The 23808-nt window shown below is 39.5% G+C and overlaps 1 protein-coding gene and 1 long non-coding RNA gene across 2 annotated transcripts in view; one reads left to right on the top strand and one right to left on the bottom strand.

The window, feature by feature from the left end:
* Positions 1-1736: 1736 nt before the first annotated feature.
* On the bottom strand, positions 1737-22932 carry LOC133663265 (uncharacterized). The gene is made up of 3 exons (XR_009828274.1): positions 22839-22932; positions 19758-19881; positions 1737-1979 (listed from the first exon to the last, which is right to left on the bottom strand). It is a non-coding gene; the product is annotated as an uncharacterized LOC133663265 (long non-coding RNA).
* LOC133663264 (uncharacterized) overlaps positions 21633-23808 on the top strand; it is a 57323-nt gene continuing 55147 nt past the window's right edge. Inside the window, exon 1 of the mRNA XM_062067616.1 lies at positions 21633-22453. Coding sequence (XP_061923600.1) covers positions 21859-22453 — 595 coding nt within the window. The 5' untranslated portion in view covers positions 21633-21858. The remainder of the gene's footprint in view (positions 22454-23808) is intronic.

Below are 23808 nucleotides of genomic sequence, written 5' to 3'. Positions count from 1 at the left end.
ACTGTAATGTACTACAATGTAACCTGTAGGCATGTTGGAAAAAAATAAAACCATAACTGTGTTAAAATGTTATTGGAAAATCCCTGTTATTGGTTCATTAAAGGCCTACTCAAATGAGATGTTCTTATTCAAACGGGGATAGCAGGTCCATTCTATGTGTCATACTTGATCATTTCGCGATATTGCCATATTTTTGCTGAAAGGATTTAGTAGAGAACATCGACGATAAAGTTCGCAACTTTTGGTCGCTGATAAAAAGGCCTTGCCTGTACCGGAAGTAGCGTGACGTCACAGGTTGTGGAGCTCCTCACATCTGCACATTGTTTACAATCATGGCCACCAGCAGCGAGAGCGATTCAGACAGAGAAAGCGACGATTACCCCATTAATTTGAGCGAGGATGAAAGATTTGTGGATGAGGAAAGTGAGAGTGAAGGATCAGAGGGCAGTGTAAGCGATTCAGATAGGGAAGATGCTGTGAGAGGCTGGGGGACCTGATATTCAGCTGGGAATGACTAAAATAGTAAATAAACACAAGACATACAGTATATATATATTCTATTAGCCACAACACAACCAGGCTTATATTTAATATGCCACAAATTAATCCCGCATACCAAACACCTCCCCCCTCCCGTCCATATAAGTGAAGGGAGTGAAGGGAAGTGAATTACATTTATTTACATAGCGCTTTTTCTCAAGTGACTCACCCACCAATACAAATCAAACACCCGCACAACACACTCAATCCCACAGCCCAAAGTAACGTTCACCTCCGTAAAGTTCATACAGCACATATATTTCCCCAAAGTCACGTACGTGACATGCACATAGCGGCAAGCGATCAAATGTTTGGAAGCCGCAGCTGCGTACTCACGGTAGCGCGTATCCAACTCAAAGTCCTCCTGGTAAGAGTCTCTGTTGTCCCAGTTCTCTGCGTGTTTGTGTTGCTGCAGCCGGCCGCTAATACACCGCTTCCCACCTACAGTTTTCTTCTTTGCTGTCTTCATTGTTCATTAAACAAATTGCAAAAGATTTACCAACACAGATGTCCAGAACACTGTGGAATTTTGCAATGAAAACAGACGACTTAATAGCTGGCCACAATGGTGTCCCAAAATGTCCGCTACAATCCGTGACGTCACGCGCAAACGTCATCATACCGAGACGTTTTCAGCAGAATATTTTGCGGGAAATTTAAAATTGCACTTTACTAATCTAACCCGGCCGTATTGGCATGTGTTGCAATGTTAAGATTCCATCATTGATGTATAAACTGTCAAACTGCGTGGTCGGTAGTAGTGGGTTTCAGTAGGCCTTTAACATCTTACAGTACAAACCCCGTTTCCATATGAGTTGGAAAATTGTGATATGTAAATATAAACGGAATACAATGATTTGCAAATCATTGTATTCCGATTCATTGCTTCTCCAAATATTGAGGAGTGTTATTATCAATATTGGAGGTCATATCTATGTTTATTTTCACAAGTATCTTTGTTTTTATGTTGTCATACAATTTCCTAGTGAAAAAAAATCATGTTAAAAGTATTAGCAATATTGTCCCAGTATTTTTTTTTAGCTCGAACAGATGGAATAGATCGCCCAACCCTATTAAGTGGCAACCTGAACTCCTTGGTCCTCCAAGGCACTTTTCACTTTATATTACATTTCTGATAATGGAAAGACCACAAAACCACAATCAAAGTGTGTTTAATATAGCAAAACGACAGACGTGTATAGAGTTTATAACAGTTTTTTTTTTGCACAAAAGCAGCCCTTCAGAGGTAATGAATGTGGTGCAAACAATGAGGAGACAGGCCAAAGCCAACGTGGAGCGTCAGCTGGGAGGAAGATGGTTTTGGCAGCTCGGAGGCAGAAGGTTGTGACAGGGAGGAGGACCACTTCTCCATGCTCCAATCTGTGTGCCGCTCTTACAAAAGCATTCAAACCGGCAAAGACGTCTTTAACGTGTCAAGCCTATAAAAGAGACGCTAATATTATAATTCATGGAATGACAGTTGTTTAATGACCATTTAAAAAGTTCAAATAGCTCCGTTTAGTTAAATGCTATTTTTTGGTTATCAACTTTGTCTGCTTTTGGGATCAAAGTGTGTTGTCAAACTATCACATATGTTTGTCAACTCCACTAAAAGCACAATTTAAGTATCTTATAAAAGGAATTTTAAAAAACTGATTTGATATTTTATTTCAAATATGCTTGAAAGTACATCACATATTTACAATTCAACATGTCCAAAAAGGAGTAGGAAGAAGCAACGTTTATTCAACCATACCCCTTCTCTATGTCTTAGTGTGACAATTTGTCCACTTCATAAATTTAACATATGCCATGTTACTAATTGTTTTTAATAGTGGAAAAAAAAAGGATACAATGTGTTGTAGTAAAGTTACAGTGCATCCGGAAAGTATTCACGTTGCTCCACTTTTTCCATGTTTAGTTTTGTCCCTAATATTGTCCTCAAAATTCTACACTCAATACCCCATAATGACAGTTTTTTGACCTTTCAACCATCCACCCACACTACTCTACTCTTTCGCAACGTCGAAAGGGACAAGCGGTAGAAAATGGATGGATGGATGGGTATTAAAAATTAAAAAGTAAAAAAATCACATGCACATAAGTGTTTACAGACATTGCTCAATACTTTGTTGATGCACCTTTGGCAGCAATTGCAGCCTCAAGTATTTTTGAATACAATGCCACAAACTTGGCACAACTATCTTTAGGGAGTTTCGCCAATTTTCTTTAGAGATATTAAATCAGATTCAAAGCTCTGGCTTGGCCACTCAGTCATTTACAGAGTCGCCCTGAAGCCACTCCGTTGATATCTTGGCTGTGTGCTTAGGGTCGTTGTCCAGTTGAAAGATGAACCCTTTGAGTTTGAGTTTGTCAGGTTCAAACACTGATGACATCTATTAATCAGACAAGAAGCAAGGAATCATGCAGACAGAGTTCAATTTAGCTCATGAGGAGAACGCATGGAGCTGCACACTTAGTCACAGTCTCGCCCTAAGCTCTAAGGTACAGCTCCCGCGTCCCTCTATTTATTCAGGAGTTCCCCAGTCAACATCACTGAGGCCGCCTCTAAAAGGAGTGGTCACATGTATCATGCAAAGCAGCTCCAGTACGCACAATACGTGACGGAATGTGCTGGGGGCCTTGTGATTTCGCTTTGTCTCTGCTTCGTCTGCGTGCTGTCGTCTTATCTTCGTTGAGGTCCTTGAAGTCCTTGGCTGTTAGCAGGCTAAAACAAAGATAACATCTGCGGCTGAGGCCACCCCTCAGACAAGAAGTTTTGTCCTTGCACAGATAGAAAAAGTACAGCTTGAGCACAATAGCTAATAACTATAGCAACAGACTTTAACCATACTAAAGTTGTGTGATAATATATATACATGAATATTCTAACAGAGTTCAAGAGCACCCTGGAGCAGATTTTTTTCCAGGATGTCTCTCTAGTTTGCTGCATTCATCTTTCCCTCTATCTTTTTCACATTGTTATTATGGGATATTGTTTGTAGAATTTTAAGGCCAAAAATGTATTTACTAAATTTTTAGAGAAGGCTGTAACATAACAAAATGTGGAAAAAGCGAAATGCTGTGAATACTTTCCGGATGCGCTGTAATAAGGTCTGGAGATTGGACCGTGGTACTTCAACTCAAGTGCTTAATTGATTCCTTGGCAGAGCTCTTAACTCAAAACACTTGTATATCAAATCAAGATCTCCCAATTATTTCATCGATATTGGCACACCAAGCACAATTGTAACATGTAACATGCTTTTTAAAAAGAAAAACTTATTCTCAGATAAGGAATATTGTATGGAATAGACCAGTGGTTCTCAAATGGGGGTACGCGTACCCCTGGGGGTACTCGAAGGTATGCCAAGGGGTACGTGAGATTTTTTTTAAATGTCTGTCAAAAAGAACTGTGAAAAGAAATGCAACAATGCAATATTCAGTGTTGACAGCTAGATTTTTTGTGGACATGTTCCATAAATATTGATGTTAAGGATTTCTTTTTTTGTGAAGAAATGTTTAGAATCAAGTTCATGAATCCAGATGGATCTCTATCACAATCCCCAAAGAGTGCACTTTAAGTTGATGATTACTTCTATGTGTAGAAATCTTTATTTATAATTGAATCACTTGTTTATTTTCCAACAAGTTTTTAGTTATTTTTATATCTTTTTTACAAACAGTTCAAGAAAGACCACAACAAATGAGCAATTTAATAAATCAGAAACTGATGACATAGTGCTGTATTTTACTTCTTTATCGCTTTTTTTCAACCAAAAATGCTTGGCTCTGATTAGGGGGTACTTGAATTAAAAACAAATTCACAGGGGGTACATCACTGAAAAAAGGTTGAGAACCACTGGAATAGACTGTAGTACTAACAATTCAGGGTGCACAAAAAAAAATCGATTCACATTTGAATCGCGATTCTTATTCATTCCGATTCTACAGTAAATCGATTCATAATTTCAAAATAAATCTATTTAAAATAGATAAAACTTAAATTAACTTTTAAAAATACGCTTTTAGGTTATTTCCATGCAAGCAGAGAGAGCTTATCTAACCTGCAACCTGAAAAAGGGTCATTGTAATTATTATACCAAATAATATATTGTGAGTGAGTGTTGTACAACAAAATTACATTTTTAGCACAAGCCCGCAGTTAGAGCAGGGGTGTCAAACGTACGGATCGGGCCCTCGAGCAGGTTTTATCCGGCCCGCGAGATGAGTTTGCTAGGTATAAAAATGAGCCAACATTTTTGAGTGAAAGAAACTGCTGTTCTAAACGTGTCTACTAGATGTCGCAATTAGAGATGTCCGATAAGATCGGACTGCCGATATTATCGGCCGGTAAATGCTTTAAAATGTAATATCGGAAATTATCGGTATCGGTTTCAAAATTATCGGTTACGGTTTCAAAAAGTAAAATTTATGACTTTTTCAAACGCCGCTGTACGGAGTGGTACACGGACGTAGGAAGAAGTACAGAGCACCAATAAACCTTAAAGGCACTGCCTTTGCGTGGCGGCCCAATCACATAATATCTACGGCTTTTCACATACACAAGTGAATGCAAAGCATACTTGGTCAACAGCCATACAGGTCACACTGATGGTGGCCGTATAAAGAACTTTAATACTGCTACAAATATGCGCCACACTGTGAAACCACACCAAACACATTTCGGGAGAACTTCCGCACCGTAACACAACATAAACAGAACAGAACAAATACCCAGAACCCCTTGCAGCACTAACTCTTCCGGGACGCTATAATATACACCCCGCTACCCCTCCCACCTCGACCCCGCCCCCCTCAACCTCCTCATGCTCTCTCAGGGAGAGCATGTCCTAAATTTCAAGCTGCTGATTTGAGGCATGTAAAAAAAAATAACGCACTTTGTGACTTCAATAATAAATATGGCAGTGCCATGATGGCATTTTTTTCCATAACTTGAGGTGATTTATTTTGGAAAACCTTGTTACATTGTTTAATGCATCCAGCAGGGCATCACAACAAAATTAGGCATAATAATGTGTTAATTTCACGACTGTGTATATTGGTATCGGTTGATATCGGAATCTGTAATTAAGAGTTGGACAATATCGGAATATCGGATATCGGCAAAAAAGCCATTATTGGACAGCTCTAGTCGCAATAGCAATTCTTTGTATCTTTGTAGATGATGCTACATATGTAAAAAAATAAAAATAAACCACATGCACCAGTGCACCAGTCATAAATAACATCCTGTAATTTAAATTTTGATATTATTTTTTTATCTTGATCGATTGAAAATGAACACCAATGAGTTGACTGATGAACATTATCACATCATTTATTCAGAAAGTATAAATAACAACAAATAAAGATAGAATACTATTAACCGCAACATGTAAGCGTAAAAAACAAAAACCCAACATCATTATGATTTCTACATTTTCAGAATGTGCTTGTTCTATTTTTAAACAAATAAACCAATCTGAAGTTGTCTTTATTTTTAAGCTATCGTGCCGTGATTTTACCATTCCGGCCCACTTGGGAGTAGATTTTTCTCCTTGTGGCCCCCCCATCTAAAATGAATTTGACACCCTTAAGTTAGAGGGTGGACAGAACGGGAACACTGATCAAGTCACCACGTCAAAACAAGCATGTTCGAAACCCACTTTGGAGAATATTTACTTGTGAAATAAATTTTTTCATGTGTTGATTTGAAACAGCAGGAAAATCAGTGTCATTGAAGAAGAATGCTGGTGTAATTATAGTTTATCTTTCCATTCTCCATTGTTCAATCTATTTATTGTCTCTTTGTATTCATTGTTTTCTATTGAGACAATGCAGCTTTTATCTTTGTCTGAAATAAACTTGAATAAAACCCACATTAATACAACTCTACGCTGAAGGAATAAATCGAATAAATCTTGCTTCCCGATGAAAAACATTATCAAAGATATCAACATGTAAACAAAGTGGGCTTTCAAACATGATTTTCTTGTCACGAGTTTCACCTGTTTTTGTTTGAGTCAGCTGCTTCCTCTTCTTTTTTTTTTTTCCAACTGCAAACAGACTTACTGTCAATGAGCATTGTGGAGGACTTGGTCAAATTGAAAAGACTTGTTAGGCAAACATCCATCCTTGTTCAGTCACACTTCACGCAACATATGCTGAATGGTGCATTTTGTTTGCTGCAATTACGTGTAAATGTGTTCTGTTTTAGACCTTTACCAGTAATGTCATCACAAATCATGCACGTGTTGATAGATCCTAATTATGTGGAACAAATGATAAACAATACGCCTTTGTATTTTTTTTATGTGCACTAAGTGTTGAGAAATACTATAATAACCCAAGTAAATACGGAGCCTATGCCGCAGACACAGATATTTTATGCTTGCAATCCTTTAACTTTCTCAATCACAAATATAATCAGAATACAACACACATATTAGGCCAACAAAAAATATTTGTATCAACCAACCTTTTTTTGAGCAATTTAACAATACATGTAAGGTATAGATATAGCAATATAAGACACTGTAACAATATCAACAAGGTAACAATAATAACAACACAATTACTTTAATAATAATACCCTTTTAATACATACAATTGAGAAAAACAGTGCAAAATAGGTAAGCTTTCAATGAGCAAAATCGTGCAAAATAAGGAAAAAAAACAACAACATATGTATATATATATATGTGTGTATATATATATATATATATATATATATATATATATATATACATTTATCTTTTTTTTCATATATATATATATATATATATATATATATATATATACATTTATCTTTTTTTTCATATATATATATATATATATATATATATATATATATATATATATATATATATATATATATATATATATATATATATATATATATATATATATATATATACATTTATCTTTTTTTTCATATATATGTATATATATATATATATATATATATATATATATTAGAGCTGTGAATCTTTGGGTGTCCCACGATTCGATTCAATATTGATTCTTGGGGTCACGATTCGATTCAAAATCGATTTTTTTTTCAATTCAACACGATTCTCGATTCAAAAACGTTTTTTTCCCGATTCAAAAGGATTCTCTATTCATTCAATACATAGATTTCAGCAGGATCCACCCCAGTCTGCTGACATGCAAGCAGAGTAGTGGATTTTTGTAAAAAGCTTATATAATTGTAAAGGACAATGTTTTATCAACTGATTGCAATAATGTAAATTTGTTTTAACTATTAAATGAACCAAAAATATGACTTATTTTATCTTTGTGAAAATATTGGACACAGTGTGTTGTCAAGCTTATGAGATGTGATGTAAGTGTAAGCCAGTGTTCTTTTTTTCTTTTATAAATGTCTAATGATAATGTCAATGAGGGATTTTTAATCACTGCTATGTTGAAATTGTAACTAATATTGATACTGTTGTTGATAATATTAATTTTTGTTTCACTACTTTTGGTTTGTTCTGTGTCGTATTTGTGTCTCCTCTCAATTGCTCTGTTTATTGCAGTTCTGGGTGTTGCTGGGTCGGGTTTGGTTTTGGATTTGGATTGCATTGCTATGGTATTGCTGTGTATTGTTTTGTTGGATTGATTAATTAAAAAAAGTAAAATAAAATAATAATAATAATAATTTAAAAAAAATATATATATAAACATAAAAATCGATTTAAAAAAAAATGAGAATCGCACAACGTGCGAATCGCGATTCGAATTCGAATCGATTTTTTCCCACACCCCTAATATATATATAATATACAGTACAGGCCAAAAATTTGGACACACCTTCTCATTCAATGTGTTTTCTTTATTTTCATGACTATTTACATTGTAGATTGTCACTGAAGGCATCAAAACTATGAATAAACACATGTGGAGTTATGTACTTAACAAAAAAAGGTGAAATAACTGAAAACATGTTTTATATTCTAGTTTCTTCAAAATAGCCACCCTTTGCTCTGGTTACTTTTTCGCACACTCTTGGCATTCTCTCAATGAGCTTCAAGAGGTAGTCACCTGAAATGGTTTTCACTTCACGGGTGTGCTTGAAGCTCATCGAGAGAATGCCACGAGTGTGCAAAGCAGTAATCAGAGCAAAGGGTTGCTATTTTGAAGAAACTAAAATATAAAACATATTTTCAGTTATTTCACCTTTTTTTTCAAGTACACAACTCCACATGTGTTAATTCATAGTTTTGATGCTTTCAGTGACAATCTACAATGTAAATAGTCATGAAAAAATAGAAAATGCATTGAATGAGAAGAAGGTGTGTCCACCTTCTCCTCATTCAATGCATTTTCTATATTACTATATACTTTTGGCCTGTACTGTATATATCTCCTGATGATTGAGGAAACCCCTCATGAAACAGGCCTGTAGAGATGAAATAGTCTTGTGATTTTTCCCACACATACATATTACGCTCTACCACGGTATCGAGCACTATTTTTTTGGATAATCTAATTAAAACATATATATACATATATATATAATATGGCTACTGTGCAGCAAAACAGTGTGCAAACCATCGGAGTACGCAAAGAGCCTAGATCTTACCATTAAAAGCAATGCATCAAACTATGCAGTGGAATCAATCAATAAAGGTTATCAAAAAAAAGATCTGTTGAGTGATCCCAAGGATTATCCGTCCGCCGCGTTCCCAGACATGTCGAACTATCTGCTGTTCCAGACATCATTCTACACGACAAAACAGATGCAAACTTGGAAAAGCATGGAGGGCTACTCCTTATTTGTATATGGCTGGGTCAAGGAAATTGATATCAAGACTCTCCCGTGCATCGTTTTTGCTCGGGTAAGGTTGAGTTTCATGATTTCACTTCGCGTCTACGGCCATGTTTGTTGTTGCTGTTGCACGCGCTGTTTGCGAGTACGCATATTATTCCTCGTCTTTATCAAAATATAACTATAGATCTTGACGTTGTGTATGTGCTGAAAGCTTCATTTATGATTGCTGCCTTTGGTAAAAGCTCAACTCTTTTAGGTTTTGCTCACATTTGCTTTCTTTTATGTGGTGCTTATGAAACACAAAATGCGGTTTGAACTCCGAAACAAGATAAAATACGAACAATATCAAGCTAATACTTGAAAGGGAAATACTAAATGTTAAAAGTTTTACAAAGTGATCACTCAAACTCGATCTGCTTCCTTGGACTTTTGTAAAATCTTGCACTCTTTCGCCCTTCTCGATTACCTCTCGAGGAACTCTGAAGAAACTTTTTATCCTTTTCGCATTTTGAACGGTTCCAACAGCCTAAAACAACGCAAGCATGGGGCATTTTAAGTCGAGAAATGCAAAATGCTGCCCAGAATGCTATGACAACAGTTGCTTGCTGGCCCACCACTTTGAGCTCCACATACTTAATGAGCAGAACGTTACGTGAGGTGAATATATATGTATACATAAAACTGAGAACAATTGTGCAAAATAAGTAAAACATTAGAAAAAAATATATATATATATCATTAAGATATATATATAATAAATACTGATATAATTATATATATATATATACATACATATATATATATACATCATATTTTTCGAACTATAATGCGCACTTAAAATCCTTTCACTTTCTCAAAACTCGACAGTGCGCCTTATAACCCGGTGCGCCTAATGTACGGAATATTTTTGGTTGTGCTTACCGACCTCGAAGCAATTTTTTTTGGTACATGGTAAAATGATAAGTGTGACCAGTAGATGGCAGTCACACATAAGAGATAAGTGTAGACTGCAATATGACTCAAGTAAACAACACCAAAAAGTTATATGTTCCATTGAAAATATAGAACATTACACACGGCGCTCAAAAATCTATCAAAAAGTTTTAGTACGACTTTGGTAAGCTATGAAGCCACTCCGCTTGATGGATTGTACTGTGCTTCAACATACGATTATTATTATCGTGTGCGTATAAGGTAAGACATATTATCTGGCGTTTTGTTTCGCAATATAATGCAAAAGCAACTTTTTTTTACCTTCTGGTACCTGCTGATCTGTATTAGGGATCTGCATAAGTCCTGAAAATTTGTGCGCGTCTGCCTTTTTAGTCCGGGGTGACACCATAGTCCATAAGCTTCTTCTTTTTCTCTATCTTCTTGTTATGGGACATTCATCCTCCGCTGTTGCCATTTCTAAAATAAATTAGTGTAAAGTTCTTACTTATATCTGTCAGTAATCTCACCATGAAAGCGCAAAAACATACCGGTATAGTGAATTTACATTATTCACCCGAGGAACTTTAGTTATTAGAGAGTTCCGGTCCGACAGTTTTTCACAGGACACATTTCTGGCGTTGTTGTTGCACTAGTGAAACACGGATGAGGAGATGCTGCTCCGTTATTGATTTAAGTAAAGTCTGAATGTCATTAAAACAGTTAGTGCCATCTTTTGACACTTCTTCCACTCCCGTCTTTGCACGCTACACCGCTACAACAAAGATGACGGCGAGAAGATGCTGCCAAAGGTGAGCCACGTAAAAAAGACCGCCCTCCAAACGACGCATCCTGAAGCGACTGTCAGAAAGCGGCTTGAAGATGATCTGTAAAACATAATCTATGCAACATTTTGACCAAAGAACCACCATTACATGTCATGTAGACCACAAGGAAGTGTTTACAATTTTGAAAAAAAAAAATAATAATATGACTCCCACCATTACATGTTATGTAGACCACAAGGAAGTGTTTCAAATTTTGAAAAAAATAATAATAATATGACTCCTTTAATGTGCCCTGTATATATATATAAATTGTTACCATATATATATATATATATATATATATATATATCTATATATATATATATATATATATATATATATATATATATATATATATATATATATATATATATATATATAGATATATATATATATATATATATATATATATATATATATACCGGTATATATATATATATATATATATATGGTAACAATTTAGTATGGGGAATATATTCACCATTAATTAGTTGCTTATTAACACATTGGCTCTTAATTAGTCATTATTAAGTACTTATTAATGCCTTATTCTGCATGACCTTATTATACAACCAATAAGCCATTAACTAAGAGTCTTCCCTTAATAACCTCAGAATTATTGCTTATTAGTAACCCTAACCCTAACCCTTATATGTTCCCCTAGTGTCCAAATAACTGTAAATTAAGTCTTTGTTATATAGAATATGTTCCCCATACTAAAGTGTTACCATATATATATATATATATATATATATATATATATATATATATATATATATATATATATATATATATATATATATATATATATATATATATATATATATATGTATGTATATATATATATATATATATATATATATATATATATATGGACACGACTATTTTTTCAGCTTAGCCATACACACTAAAAAATGTAATTATTTAAGCCAAAAGTTGAGTTATGCTAACTCAATGTTGGGTGATTGTAAATAATGTTAATGAAATTAATCCATAATAAAATTTTCTTCAAGAAAAAACTAACTTTTTAATAAAAAAAAGCCTTTTACCCAAAAATGCGTTACTCGTTGAAAAACATCCCAAAAATGGTTCATAATTTGGAAAATCCAGTAATGGAGTTAAAATAATACCCCTATAACCCAAAAATTGATTGCTATTCATAAAAAAAACCCTCCAAAATTTAACCCAACACTCACAACTCATAAATTGGGTTATCAAAATAACCCAGCATTTTTTTGTGTGTACTTACTACAAATTGCTGGGTTATTTTGATAACCAAAATACAACTCAACACTCGCAACTCATGAATTGGGTTGTCAAAATGACCCAGCATTTTTTGTGTGTACAGACTAAAAAATGCTGGGTTATTTCCCTTCAAGAAAAAAGTAACTTTTTAATAATAAAAAAAAAGCCTTTTACCCAAAAATGCATTACTCATTGAAAAAATACCCAAAAATGGTTCATAATTTAGAAAACCCAGAAATGGAGTTAACATAACACCCTTATAACCCCCAAAATGGATTGCTACGAATAAAAATAACTCCAAAATGTAACCCAACACTAGCAACTCATTAATTGGGTTATCAAAATAACCCAGTGTTTTTTAGTATGTACACCAGGGTTGTCAAGTACAGATATCAAGTACAGGCACGTATCTAGTAGATACTACTATGATTACGTCTATATTTTTTGGCATCACAACATCTTCTTTTGTTTAAAAACAATTTACATTATGTTTATAAACTCAGGAAATACGTCCATGGACACATGAGGACTTTGAATATGACCAATGTATGATCCTGTAACTACTTGGTATTGGATTGATACCCAAATTTGTTGTATCATCCAAAACTAATGTAAAGCATCAAACAAAAGAAGAATAAGTGATTATTACATTTTAACAGAAGTGTAGACAGAACATGTTTAAAAGAGAAAGTAAGCAGATAATAACAGTAAATGAAAAAGTAGATTAATAATTCATTGTCTACCACTTGTCCTTAATAATGTTGACAAAATAATAGAATGATAAATGACACAATATGTTACTGCATATGTCAGCAGACTAATTAGGAGCCTTTGTTGGTTTACTTACTACTAAAAGACAAGTTGTCCAGTATGTTCACTATTTTATTTAAGGACTTAACTGCAATAAGAAACATATGTTTGATGTACCCTAAGATTTTTTTGTTTAAAAGTCAATAATGCAATTTTTTTGTGGTCCCCTTTATTTAGAAAAGTACCGAAAAGTACCGAAATAAATTTAGTACCGGTACCGGTACCAAAATATTGGTATCGTTACAACATTATCAGAAAGTATAAATAACAACAAATAAAGGTAGAATGCTATTAACCGCAACATTTAAGTGTAAAAAACAACAACAAACAACATCATTATGATTTGTAAATTTTGCTTGTTCTATTTCTAAACAACGAAAACAATCTGAAGTTGTCTTTATTTTTAAGTTATCGTGCCGTGATTTTCCCAGTCCGGCTTACTTGGGAGCAGATTTTTCCTCCATGTAGACCCCGATCTAAAATGAGTTGGACACCCCTGGTGTACACATTTAATAATAACAGGTAGGGCTGGGCGATATATCGAATATACTCGATATATCGCGGGTTTGTCTCTGTGCGATATAGAAAATGACTATATCGTGAGTATTCGAGTATACGTTCTCACGCAGTTGCTTTTAGCTGCGGGTATTACACTACAGGCTTGTCTCACTCTTTCTTTGTCTCTCCTTCGCACAGAAACATAAAACAAGCGCACCTTGTTATATACGTCACATACTGTTGCGCGTGCAACCTCATATGCCCTCGCCGAGCAGAGAGGTAGGGGCATGGAAACATTATCTGTGGCAGGTTGTGCAAGCGGAGCGGTGCGAGTGGTAATACGAGAGAGAGAAGGTGCGAATCTGGTAACAAATGAAGGAAGAAGATTTAATTCCCAAGAAAAACAGGTCCATCGTCTGGCGGTGGTTTGGCTTCAAGCGGGAAGATGTTGAACAGACAACCGTAATATGTCAAGTATGCAACAAAAACGTTGCTACAAAAAGTAGCAGCACTATTTATTTGGAGCATCATTTGAAAAGTCACCCGCTAGAGAATAAGGAGTGCTTGAAACTCCTCATGTCAACATCTCCGGCCGGTGCCACACCCAACAAAATGCAGAAGCAACCAGCACTGCCCCAATTGAGCATGGCATCTTCCATTTCCACATCAACAACACATAGTCAACAACAGAAGGAAATAACGTCCGCAGGAACCTACCACATAGCGAAGGACATACACTATTTGATTTCCTATTATGCAGCTCATTTTTATTTTGACAGTTTTTGAAACATCTTGTGCGACATCATGCACAAAAGTGCACATTATTTGTTTTAAACTATTGTAGTGGCGTTCTGTACAAAAAGTGCACTTTAATTTAGTGTTGTTTTGATATGTCATCTTAGTGACATCATGCACAAAAGTGCACTCAGCTTGTTTTAAAATGTCTCTGACAATCTTGCACTTTCTGTTTCGGAAATGACATGAATGTTTGTGCCACTAGGGATGATGTTTGATAAGAAATTATCGAGTTTGAGCCTATTATCGAATCCTCTTATCGAACCGATTCCTTATCGATCTGGGGATCGAGAAAGTTTACGTTCACGCCGTGATCCCTGCAAGTAACCGCGCTGCTCTACTCCATGGCAACGCGGCGAAACAAAAAACTTTCAACTCGGGTACCCTCCCGTTCTGGCGTCCAGGGGCAGTCTGGGCGGAGATCTGGTAGCAACACTGCTGCCGGTCTCCAACCAAGAATACTGCAACTGAACGTTGAAGGGCTCACAGATGCCAAAACATCCGTCATCGAGCACATGGCCCACACCACCCAAGCCATGGTCATCCTCCTTCAGGAAACCCACCGCCCAACAGCGGACAAGCTAGCGATCACCAACTTCACGCTAGCTGGGTCAATCCTGAGCAAGAAGCATGGCCTTGCCACGTTTGTCCACAACGATCTGAGCTGGACCCTCGCCGATCGATCACCGGACAACTCCGAGATCGAGTGGCTGCGAGTGGACGTTGGCGACATCAAAATTGTCAACGTCTACAAACCACCACCCTCACAACTCACGCCAGTGTCACTGCCAGTGCTTGAACCACCGTGTGTATATGCTGGTGATTTCAACTGCCGGCATACACGGTGGGGATACAGTACCACCTCACCGAGCGGGGAAACTCTTTCTGACTGGGCAGAGCGCAACTCGCTCAACCTTCTCTACAACCCGAAGGGCCCAGCCAGCTTTCACTCCGCTCGGCATAACACTGACACGAACCCTGACCTGGCTTTCGTGAGTGTCGGTGTGGACACCCAGCTCCCCGACAGACGTGTTCTAGGAATGTTCCCCAGGTCGCAACACCGACCGTCGCTGATATCGGTGCCCGACCTCGTGACAACAGTTCCGAGCGGACCGATGAAGCGATGGAACTTCCGGAAGGCCAATTGGAAACTCTATCGCCTCCATACCAACAAGTCCACACGGTGTCTCCCACCACCAGACACACCCAACGTGGACGAGGCATACCAGGACTTCTGTAGGGCACTAACATCTGCGGCCAAAAAAGCCATCCCACGCGGCCGGCGTAAGAACTACAAACCATGCTGGGATGGCGAGTGCGAGACCCTCTACAGCGCCTTCCTCCGGGCTCCCTATGGCCCGGAGGCTAACAATTCAGCCAATGCCCTTCTTTCCACTCTTGGAAGGAAGAGGCACCAGCGCTGGAAAGAGGCAGTCCACTCCATCGACTTCTCGCACACTAGCCGTATCGCGTGGAGCACTTTGAACAACTTGACTGGTAGGTCTGAGCGCGCACCCCGAACATGCCCCGTTACCGCAAATGCTATTGCAGCACAGGTTGTGAAAAACGGGGCATATACCGGGATAAATCGAGATTTTTCCCGGGCGGTGCGCCAGGAAACTGCAGACCTCTGGAGGACAACAACATCTAGCGAGTGTAACATCTCCGGTGAGTTTTCACCGGAGGAGTTCACAGCTGCCCTCCAGTATACCAAACCAGGCAAGTCTGCTGGGCCTGACAACATCTGCCCAGAACTCGTGCTCCACGCTGCCCCTGCAATGAAGTCCTGGCTGAGAGTTTTCCTGTCTTCTTGCCTGCGCCAACTCCGGATCCCCAGGATTTGGAGAAGGGCCACTGTTGTCGCTATCCCCAAGCCGAACAAGCCAAAGGATGACGTAACGAGCTACAGACCAATCTCGTTGCTCTGCGTCCCCTTTAAAGTCCTCGAGCGCCTGATTCACGCCCGTGTCGAGCCCATCATAGACCCCCACCTCCCCCGGGAGCAGGCGGGTTTTCGACGTGGGAAGTCCACGGTGGATCAGGTCGCCCTCCTTACCCAGGACATCGAGGACTGCTTTGAGGCGAAAAAGAAGGCCGGTGCCGTCTTCATAGACCTGACTGCTGCCTATGACACAGTCTGGCACCGCGGCCTCACCTGCAAACTTCTCCGCCTGCTTCCAGACAGGCACATGGTCAAAATGATCATGGAGCTTGTCTGGAACCGCAGCTTTACTCTCACCACCAGTAACGGAGATAAAAGCAGGTTGCGGCGCCTGAAAAATGGCGTCCCCCAGGGATCTGTCCTGGCTCCCCTCCTGTATAACATCTATACATACGACCTGCCTGCCACAGTCTCACGGAGGTTCGCATACGCAGACGATCTCGCGCTGCTGCACTCCGACAGGGACTGGCAGGCCTTGGAGGGAACTCTAAGCCAGGACATGGAGACTTTAGTGGCTTACCTCCATAACTGGAGATTGAAGCTCAGCGAATCCAAGACGGTGACACAAGCTTTCCACCTATACAATTGGGAAGCGGATCGTGAGATCAGGTTCGAGGTGCGGAAGCCGGATGGGGCTTCCCTTACCCTATGCCGGCCTCGTCCTACACCTGAAGACCCTCGCCCTGACCCTAAATACCTTGGGGTCACCCTGGACAGGTCGCTCACTTTCCGTAAACACCTCTTGGCAACACGCAAGAAACTCAACACCCGCGTCTCACTGCTGAGACGGTTGGTCGGGTCCGGTTGGGGTGCCGGGGCAAGAACTCTGCGAACAGCAGCACTTGCCCTGGTCTACTCAACTGCGGAGTACTGCGCACCTGTCTGGGCGCGCAGTGCTCACTCTAAACAACTTGATGTCCCGATCAACGAAGCCTTGCGTGTTATCACTGGATGCCTGCGCCCCACCCCTGTGGAGCTACTGCCCATCTTAGCAGGCATCCAACCCGCTGAGCTTCGTCGCCAAGGTGCTGTAGCAACTCTGGCGGGCCGGGCAAACATGGATGAGAACCACCTGCTCCATGAAAGGCTCACACTCTCCTCAGAGCCAACGCCCCGCCTCCCCTCCAGAGACCCACTGGTACCAGCCGCCCTGAAGCTCCTGCAGCAATGCAGTGACAACAACATCAGGGCGGCTCACTGGGCGAATCACAAATGGAGCACAGACCTGGAGCATACCATCTCCTCCAGACTCCGTGACTTCATACCTGACACCGGCTCAATACCAGGCCTCTCACTACCACGAGTGGCCTGGGTGAGGCTTAACCGCCTCCGAACTGGTGTCGGTCGCTTTCGCTCAAACATGTTCCAGTGGGGCTTAGCACCTAACGCGACGTGTGAGTGTGGCGCGGAGGAGCAGACTGCCGACCACGTGATCCTGCGTTGCCCGATTTATCGTGCTCCTAATGGTTTGCGTGGCCTGGCGGACCTGGATGACTGCTCGGTGACCTGGCTCACTTCTGTGTGTCCTGACATATGAACGGGAGGGCCCCCCGGGCCTGGGGTGGTAAAAGGCATAGACCCTCGGCCTCAGGTCCGGGTGCCGGAAAACAGCTGCCCATACGATGAAGAAGATCGATTCTCTTATCGAGTCCAGATAGGTTGTTGTATATGGAAAAAAACACACAATATTTGATTTAACAAATCACTTCACATTCTCTACTGCTCGCTACTATAGTATTACCATATCTGAGTTATTGTGCAGAAATGTGGGGAAATAACTACAAATGTGCGCTACATTCGTTAACCGTGTTACAAAAAAAATTAATTAGACTGATACATAATGATGGGTATAGAGAACATACAAACACTTTATTTATTGAGTCAAAAATATTAAGTTCAATGATTTGGTAAAATTGCAAACAGCTAAAATGATGTGGAATTAAATGATGAAATGGATTAAGTAAAGAAGTTAAACATTGTACTGATATGATCCAGTTTAAGAGGTTGTTCAAATGAATAGTGCTTACAAAGTACAAAGAAGAAGAATTATGAGAAATACTTTCAACCTTATTGAAAATAAGATATTCTTCATCTCAGTATATTAATAATGCCTGAATTAATTAATTACATATTACAAAACTGTTGTATATACTAATTCACAGATATTTTATTATAAAAAGGTCAGTAAATGATGTATATATTTGTAAACGCTATGAAGTGGGAAAGGGGTAGGATTAAATAAGCTTTACTTCTTCCTACTCCTGTAAAGTGAAATGATATGAAACTGTGATGTATTATACTGCAAGTGTGTTCATGTTCCAAATAAACTAAAGAAAGAAAGAAAGCACTAGTTTATTAGACATACTTGCAAACTCTGTCGTGGTGTAGGCTACAAGATAACGTTAACGTTATCAGACACATACAAAAAGGCTCACGTTAACGTTACCGTTAGCCACTGACTATGCTTAGGTAACGTAAGTCTAGCTCAGTGTTTTTCAACCTTTTTTGAGGCAAGGCACATTTTTCTCATTAAAAAATCCGGAGGCACACCACCAGCAGAAAACGTTAAAAAATGAAACTCCACCAGGTCGTCGTGCCTTATTTTGAGTTTGTTGGTGTTTTCCTGTGTGTAATGTTTTAGTTCTTGTCTTGCGCTGTTATTTTGGTGGCCCTTCCTGTTTTGTTGGTGTTTTCCTGTAGCAGTTTCATCCTTTGAGCGCTATTCCGCACACCTGGTTTGTGTTAGCAAGCAAGACTATTTACATTGTTGCTATCCTTCTATGTGTGGACATTGTTGATTGTCATGTCAAGAACAGATGTACTTTGTGGACGCTGTAAGTTTTTGCTGTCGTCCAGCATTCTGTTTCTGTTTACTGTGTAGCCAGTTCAGTTTTACTTTCGTTTTGCATAGCCATTGCCTTTCCCTTTCCCTTTTGTTCATTTTTGGTTTAAGCATTACATACCTTTTTACCTGCACACTGCCTCCCGATGTGGTCTGCATATTGGGATCACAACAAACCATCCTTGTCTTACCCGACACATTCCGACTTTTACAAAGCAATTAACTACCTGCTGCCACCTACTGACATGGCGTATTACGTGGTTACCCTGCCCAGTTTTACACAGCACAGACACTAAGCAACAGCACATTATTTGCAGATTATAATTATTGATTTGCAAAAAATATTTTTTGGACCAATTAGGTGAAGTTGCATAATTTCCCACGGCACACCAGACAATATCTCACGGCACACTAGTGTGCCGCGGCACAGTGGTTGAAAAGCACTGGTCTCGCTAACATTACTGCAGTCCTGGTTGACATAAGAGGTAACGTTACTACAAGTGAGCAGATATGGAAATTAACCGGCAACAGTTAACGTTAGTTACTCACCGGCGTCACCGCCACTGTAGCTGGGACAGGGGCAGCTGGCAGAAGAAGAGGGGCGTTCTTCGTTGTCTCTGTCGCTGCTTCGAAGACACGGACATACTTGTTTGTGCATCATCCCTATGTGCCACTGCTTAAAAAATACAGTTTTGGTAAATTGACTTAGTTGTGATTTCCCTCGCTGCATGAAAGTGTAAAATGAGCATATAATAATTCAGTATGAACAAGAATGTTTTAAAGTAGACACATAGAATCATCATACTGCTGTGATTATATGCATCAAGTGTTCATTCAAGGCTAAGGCAAAATATCGAGATATATATCGTGTATCGTGACATGGCCTAAAAATATCGAGATATTAATAAAAGGCCATGTCGCCCAGCCCTAATGAAAAATGCAATTAAAGGCCTACTGAAATGAAATGTTCTTATTTAAACGGGGATAGCAGGTCCATTCTATGTGTCACTCTTGATCATTTTGCAATATTGCCATATTTTTGCTGAAAGGATTTAGTAGAGAACATCGACGATAAAGTTCGCAACTTTTGGTCGCTGATAAAAAAGCCTTGCCTGTACCGGAAGTAGCGTGACGTCACAGGTTGTGGAGCGCCTCACATCTGCACATTGTTTACAATCATGGCCACCAGCAGCGAGAGCGATTCGGACCGAGAAAGCGACGATTACCCCATTAATTTGAGCGAGGATGAAAGATTTGTGGATGAGGAAAGTGAGAGTGAAGGATTAGAGGGCAGTGGAAGCGATTCAGATAGGGAAGATGCTGTGAGAGGCGGGTGGGACCTAATATTCAGCTGGGAATGACTAAAACAGTAAATAAACACAAGACATATATATATACTCTATTAGCCACAACACAACCAGGCTTATATTTAATATGCCACAAATAATTCCGCATAACAAACACCTCCCCCTCCCGTCCATATCACCCACCAATACAACTCAAACACCCGCACAACACACTCAATCCCACAGCCCAAAGTAACGTTCACCTCCGTAAAGTTCATACCGCACATATATTTCCCCAAAGTTACGTACATGACATGCACATAGCGGCACGCACGTACGGGCAAGCGATCAAATGTTTGGAAGCCAAAGCTGCGTACTCACGGTAGCGCATCTGCTATCCAACTCAAAGTCCTCCCGGTTGTGTTGCTGCAGCCGGCCGCTAATACACCGCTTCCCACCTACAGCTTTCTTCTTTGCTGTCTTCATTGTTCATTAAACAAATTGCAAAAGATTCACCAACACAGATGTCCAGAATACTGCGGAATTTTGCGATGAAAACAGACGACTTAATAGCTGGCCACAATGGTGTCCCAAAATGTCCGCTACAATCCGTGACGTCATGCGCAAACGTCATCATACCGAGACGTTTTCAGCAGAATATTTCGCGGGAAATTTAAAATTGCACTTTACTAATCTAACCCGGCCGTATTGGCATGTGTTGCAATGTTAAGATTTCATCATTGATATATAAACTATCAGACTGCTTGGTCGGTAGTACTGGGTTTCAGTAGGCCTTTAAAGTAGACACATAGAATCATCATACTGCTGTGATTATATGCATCAAGTGTTCATTCAAAGCTAAGGCAAAATATGGAGATATATATCGTGTATTGTGACATGGCCTAAAAAATATCGAGATATTAATAAAAGGCCATGTCGCCCAGCCCTAATGACAGATGCAATTAATGCAATGCAATTAGTCAATTCGTATGACATAATTAGTAGAGGCAAACATCCATTCAGAAGCCTGCTGTGTCTTATAATGAGCTGCATGAGGCCCCCATGAAGTAAATAGTAAATAAATAGAAAGTAAGTGTTTTTGGTCAATATTAGCGGACTACTTGGAAGGAGGGGTCCAGGGGGGTCTATAATTGGACACGTGTTTTTCCTTCTTTTTGTCATCTGGAGATCAACCGATCCTTTTGTAATTGCTTTTTTTTTTTTTTTTTTTTTCCTCCCCAGCAAGGAGCGATGAGAGTAAAGAGTTCTTAAGAGGCTCCTTTCAGACTTGAGAATGGAGCAGAAAACATGGAGGCCCCGCAAGTATTTAACGCGAGGCACACCCGCACCGCCGCAACAGAACCATGGAGGACGTGCTGTTTGACCTGGACCAGGACGTCGCCGCGGACTTCGCCTTTTGGGGTCCGATGGACCAGAACGCGCAGTTCCAGACCCAGCTGGACACCTTCCTGCTGGACTGCACGGCGGCCGGCGAGCAGCTGTCGCCCTGGTCCTCCCTGGGCTGCCAGTCGGTGTTCCCGGAGGCCCAGCTCACCTTCACCGACCTGGACGTGCAGTCCCCGGCCGCCGCCGCCACTGAGTCGGACGACTTCTCCGGGGACGACGGCGCGCCGCTGGCGGCCAAGCGCCACCACGGCCGGGCGGCGCACCGACTGCAGGTGTTGCACCAGCCCTACAAGGTGCAGCGCCACGCCGCCAACATCCGGGAGAGGAAGCGGATGCTGAGCATCAATTCCGCCTTCGAGGAGCTGCGCTGCCACGTCCCGACGTTCCCTTACGAGAAGCGCCTGTCCAAGATCGACACCCTCAGGCTGGCCATCGCCTACATCGCCCTCCTGCGGGAGATCCTCATGTCGGGCTCCGACCCCAAGTCGTACGTGGATGAATGCATGAAGAACGGATACAAGAACCAAACCAACGCCATTTGGAACACCAGCGGTGAGCCCAGCGAAAATAAAAATAATAGTTTATCAGCACAAAAGGTGGCCATTAACAACAGAGCAGGGCCGGGCCTAGAGTTTTTGTGGCCCTAAACCAGGGGTCGGCAACCCAAAATGTTGAAAGAGTCATATTGGACCAAAAATACAAAAACAAATCTGTCTGGAGCCGCCATTTTACATACAGATAGTGTGTCATGAGATATAATTGAATTAAGAGGACTTAAAGGAAACTAAATGACTCCAAATATACCTACAAATGAGGCATAATGATGCAATATGTACATATAGCTAGCCTAAATAGCATGTTAGCATCGATTAGCTTGCAGTGGCTAAATATGTCTGATTAGCACTCCACACAAGTCAATAACATCAACAAAACTCACCTTTGTGCATTCATGCACAACATTAAAAGTTTGTTGGACAAAATGAGACAGAAAAATAAGTGGCATAAAACACGTCCTAGATCAGGGGTGTCCAAAGTGCGGCCCGGGGGCCATTTGCGACCCGCAGCTAATTGTTTACCGGCCCGCCACACATTCTGGAAATACTATTGTGAAAATAAAATAGAACATTAAAAAAAGTGGAATGAGGTGAAATCTAACAAGAAAAAGTTGCAATGTTGACACAAAAGCTGCCATGCAGGCTGTTTTTTTTATTTTGTCTTTCTTTATTTTTCTTTTTTTGCCATTGCTCAAAAAAAAAAAAAAAAAAAAATCCATGTTATAATGAATTATTTTCAGGGCTCCAATTACTTCAAATATTTCACTTTAAAATGTTTTATGTGGTAAATATTGCATATATTGTGTAGTAGCCATATACAAACATCAAAGTTTTCTTTGACAAAAGCGCATAAAACAAACAAAATAATAGTTCCAGCATAAAATCGACAGATATATCTGAAGTTGATCTCGGAACTTAAGTGTTGGAAGTAAAAGAAAAACCTAATGAAAATGTATCACTTTATGAGTGGGGCACCTTTTGGATCCCAAATATATTTAGTGATTTTTTATTTATCTTTTCACTGTGATTACTCAAAAATATGAAAGAATTCAAATCAATGGTATTCTGCATTATTGATCTTTTAGGGCTCTAATTACTAAATACTGCATATTTCAGTTTTACTATAAAAAAAACTCAGTTGTTTTTGACAGAAAAGCCATAAAACATTTTTTTTTAATTTGTATTACTTTATATCAACTTGAAGTTGATATAGAGATTTACTGTAAGCGTTAAATAATTTAAAAAAATAATAATCTGACTTATTTTTATTATTTTAATGACTGAGACCCTTTATGGTCCCCGGGACCCCTAAAGGTAAAATAAATAAAAAATCAATATATTTTGTTATGGTTT

The sequence above is a fragment of the Entelurus aequoreus genome, linkage group LG13 (genome assembly GCF_033978785.1).
Source record: "Entelurus aequoreus isolate RoL-2023_Sb linkage group LG13, RoL_Eaeq_v1.1, whole genome shotgun sequence".
Classification (NCBI taxonomy): Eukaryota; Metazoa; Chordata; class Actinopteri; order Syngnathiformes; family Syngnathidae; genus Entelurus; species Entelurus aequoreus.
Note: the sequence above shows the minus strand (reverse complement) of the source record. Positions and strands in the feature narration are given on the sequence as shown.